Here is a 4,406-nt window from a genome sequence, read left to right as displayed (position 1 = left end):
GGGCCCCTTCCGCCGGGGCGTGTGTTTCCTGGTGCTGGGGGGAGTCCCCGGGCAATGCCCCTCTGCATCCCCCCCGGGAGCACCACCTGCCCCAGGCTCTGTCCTGACACCTCGGGTGGCTCCTGGCTGTCCCTGGTGTGTGGGACCCACCAGGTGGGCAGCTCAGGGGAGGTGGAAAGCTGGTTTCTCACAGCTGGGGGCTGGCAGCAGCTCTTGTGCATCATGGAAAGTTACCTGTGACCTCCGAAAGCCTTGTGTCAGGCAGTGGCTTTTTTTCTTTTGCGGTCTCGTCACCTAGCCTTTGCTTCTGCTGAGGAAGGAGGAACTGAGATGACATTTTGTCATGTCTGACGTGGCTGCACCCCAGGGAGGTGTGGGGAGATGGGTAGCCTTGTTCCAATTTTTTTGCATTGCTTCACCCTTGGAAGTGTGAGTGGAGGGACTGAGCCCTGTGCTAAGCTAGATCAGCCTCTTTCTTCATCCTCCTCTTCCTCTCTGCCTTACCCACATTTCAGTAAAGCCTCAGAGGGAACAGGCTTCACATATGAAAATGCTTCGGGTGCATCCCTAGGGATAGCACTTTAAAGAAAGCCAGGAACATCCTGCATGTGAGTGGGCTGGATCTGACTTTGTACTTTGCAGATGTGGACAAGGAAATGGAAACTTCTCTCCTGCATAGGCTTTGCCATCACAGTGATTCACTGGCCAGCAGCACTGGGGTCCAAAATGTGAGCAAGTGAGGGAGTGAGCACCCACGCAGGCTCCCTTGCCTCTCTCTTGGGTATGAAGACTCAAATACCTTTGAAAAGGCATTACATGTTTCTGTTCCTTCTCCTCTTCCAGGGTGGTCCAGTCGAAATCCTGCCTTTTCTCTACCTTGGTAGTGCCTATCATGCTTCCAAGTGCGAGTTTCTCGCCAACCTGCACATCACAGCCCTGCTCAATGTCTCAAGGAAAAGCTCAGAGTCCTTCAAAGATCAGTATTGCTACAAGTGGATCCCAGTGGAGGACAGTCACACGGCAGACATCAGCTCACACTTCCAGGAAGCCATTGACTTCATAGGTACGTCCAAATTGACAGATTTCCAGATCTCTCTGTATTTTAAATTCATTTCTTTTAAAATACATAATGGTGGGAAGGACACATTATTTTCTGTATGTTCCCAGATGTCACAGCAAAAGGTTAAGCTCCCTCCCTTCCCCAGCATCCCTCCTGGCAGAGGGATTTCCGTGAGGAAGGAAGGAAGGAAGAGGGACATTCAGAGCAAGATCTCTGTCCTTCTCCCTGAGCTGCGAGGCTGAGAAAGGAAAATGCCTCCTCTTGACCGCCATCAGACCAATGAGGCGAGTGAGCTGGTTAGCTTTATTTTCTTTTCAAAACAAATGTAGGTATCACTTCAGCATGACAGAAATAACAGAAATCTGGTTGAGTAACACCAAAGTCTGTTGATTTTTTTAAAACAAAAAAGCTGTATAGGTTCTTTGGACTGGTATACCAGACCCTGTAAAAGCCAGGAGAAGCAGTCAGCTTAGTGTGGAGATACCCCAAAGCCAGGGTCTTAGAAATCCAATGTCTCCCCTTATCATAGAGTTCTTTCCATTTCTCCTTTTGATCATGTTGTTGTCACACCTTTTAATCAAATACCCCAATGCAAAAATACAAGGACGCCTTCGGGTGGCCTTTGGGCTACCCCCTTCCAAATTCTCCTGTGTTAGGCTGTGCCAGGTGGAGCAAGGGAGAGGTACAAGGTGGTTTAGTGGGGTGGAGTAGCCTGAGTGAAGAAGGTGTTGAAATCAGTGCTGTTGCTCTCCAGGAACACTCAAGAGAGAAACACAAAAAACTCTCCAGTTACAGACTGGCTGGACTCATTGCTCAGCTGCGTTTGAGTCCTTTGGCAGTGCAGGCGGAACTACAAAAACCTGATCTGAAGGTGTCCTCTGAGCCCTTTCCTGTCCCATCCTCAACCCCTTCTGATAGTTGTTGAGTCAGCTGGAAATTTCCCACATTTAGAGGATGACTTTAGTTTTCACTTTCTTATAAAATTGGGTGTGTGGTGTAGATGCAGGATGATTCAAATCTGTGCCTTCCTTGTTTTGTGTAGTAGTTAAATATAACCAGTCGTGGTGGCACCAGTCCTTTGGCAGACTATGGAAGACAGGCAAATGATAACTTGCTTAGCTCTGTGTTGTTTCACTGAGCAGTACACTCAGCACAGTTATCCATAAATTGGATCTTCACGATATTGCTCCAGGCAATAGAGCAGAGAATGGCTATTTTTGAACTCTGTTTTTTTGTGTGGAAAGGGCTTATTTTAAGCACATTCTCTTTAATCTAATAACAATCATTGTGTTGTGTGAGTAACCACAGTGGCTCCTGTTGTGTAAAATGGGTGCTTTGCATAAGCCTTTTATATCCTGACTTAAGTCCTTTAACCAGGCTGTAATTAGCAACTGCCTACCAGTCCTCATGTGCTTTGTGGTGAGGCCCCAGGGAGTGAGCTCAGCCTCTCCACCCAATCGTACCCACCAAGGGCTCTGCTCCTGGTACGGCTGTTTGCTGCCAACTGGCCAAGCAGGGTGTTAGGTTTGGACTTTAAAGCCCTGTTTTTCTAGCAAAGCTGATGAGAGAAAGGCAGCCCTGCAAGTTTTGAAAGACCTGATGTTGGAAGGGCTGGCCAGGCAGGCTGGGCTTGGGTCAGCACTTTGAGCCACGGGCAGAGAAATGCAGGTGTAGCAAACACAGGTATTACCCAGATACCTGACCTCTGTCTCGCAATGCTCTGCAAAGACAGTTGTTCCAAACGAGAAATAAGCACGTGGGAGAGAGACAGGGAAAGACTTTCCTAAAAAAATTGAGTGACCCAGATCGGGATCCACAGATTCTGAAACAAAGTGTCAAGTGAGCGAGTGCAGAGGAGGGCTACAAAGCTGGTGAAGGGCCTAGAAAATAAATCTTATGAAGAGGGACTGAAGGAGCTGGGGCTGTTTAGTTTGAAGAAGAGGTGGCTGAGGGGAGACCTCATCGCTCTCTACAGCTACCTGAAAGCACATTGTAGAGAGGTTGGTGCTGGCCTCTTCTCACAGGTAATTGATGAACCAAAGGGAATGGCCACAAACTGCAACAGGGTGGATTTAGGCTGGATGCTAGAAAAAAAATTTTCACAGAAAGAGTAGTCAGGCACTGGAATAGGCTGCCCAGGGAGGTGGTAGAGTCACCTTCCCTGGAGGTGTTTAAAGGTTGTTTAGATGTGGTGTTGGGGGGATATGGTTTAGGTGTTGACTCTGTACAGTAGGGTTATAGGCTGGATTCAATCCCAAGGGTCTTTTCCAGCCTGAATGTTTCTATGATTCTATGATCTGCAGACCAACTGCATCTCAGGATGGATTCTCTTTTAATCTTCATGTTGCCTTTAGAATGCAACAGAAGAGCAAGCCTTTCCTTGCTGGTGGGCTGGCTCTGTGCCATGGGCCACCTCCAGCGCTGAGCTGGAGTGTCCTCTCTATCCCCAACAATGACTGATGTCTGCAATAACTTTTTCTCCTAGATTATGTCAGACGAACAGGGGGAAAGATCCTGGTGCACTGCGAAGCAGGGATTTCACGCTCTCCCACCATCTGCATGGCGTATCTCATGAAGACAAAGAAGTTCTGCCTGGAGGAAGCCTTTGATTACATCAAGCAGCGCCGGAGCCTGATCTCACCAAACTTTGGTTTCATGGGCCAGCTGCTACAATACGAGTCGGAGATCTTGTCTTCCACTCCCAGCCCTCCTGTCGCCTCGTGCAAAAGAGAAGCTGCGTCTTTCTTTGCAGAAGAACTGACATTAGGCAAAAACTTTGAAGGCTCATGTTTTGCCTTTCCTACCTCAGTGTTGAGTTCTGTGCCCATCCACTCTCCTGTCCACCAGCTGAAACTCAGCCCGATGACAGCATCTTTACACCCTGGGGAGACCAGAGCTGGTGTGATCCTCTGATCCAAACTGTGACCCCAAAAAAACATTTCATGAACGTGCAATAGAGAAACCTCATTGACTTAGTCTGAGATGGAATGGTGTCACGGGTCATACTTCCTGTATGCTGTGACTGTAAGATGCAAGAGCTCTAAGTGTGGCAGGTTTTCTGAACTTCTACTGTCCTTTTTTTTTTTTTTTTTAAAAAAAAAAAAAGAAAAAAAAAAGTGCTTTTTTTTTTTTTTTAGGTTTTTATCCAGAGAGCGTGCACCCACTACTGTATTTCCAGGTTCCTGGGGAGCAATGAGAAATCCCTTTAGTGTATTCTCAGTTCCTTCCCTTCTTATTTTTGAAAAGACCCTTATTTAAAGTTTCAAGCAATAAACAGCAGCAGCAGGGAAGAAAGCAAAATGAAAAGCACCACCTTTGCAACCACAGAGATTGTGGGAGTAAATAT

General features: G+C 47.4%; 1 protein-coding gene across 1 annotated transcript in view; it reads left to right on the top strand.

The window, feature by feature from the left end:
- The window catches only part of DUSP5 (dual specificity phosphatase 5), a 4,984-nt gene extending 895 nt beyond the window's left edge, over positions 1-4,089 (top strand). The window contains exons 2-3 of the mRNA XM_009872802.1: positions 844-1,063; positions 3,546-4,089. Coding sequence (XP_009871104.1) covers positions 844-1,063; positions 3,546-3,973 — 648 coding nt within the window. The 3' untranslated portion in view covers positions 3,974-4,089. The remainder of the gene's footprint in view (positions 1-843; positions 1,064-3,545) is intronic.
- The last annotated feature ends 317 nt before the right edge of the window (positions 4,090-4,406 follow it).

Source organism: Apaloderma vittatum, unplaced genomic scaffold (genome assembly GCF_000703405.1).
Source record: "Apaloderma vittatum isolate BGI_N311 unplaced genomic scaffold, ASM70340v1 scaffold37737, whole genome shotgun sequence".
Lineage (NCBI taxonomy): Eukaryota > Metazoa > Chordata > Aves > Trogoniformes > Trogonidae > Apaloderma > Apaloderma vittatum.
Note: the sequence above shows the minus strand (reverse complement) of the source record. Positions and strands in the feature narration are given on the sequence as shown.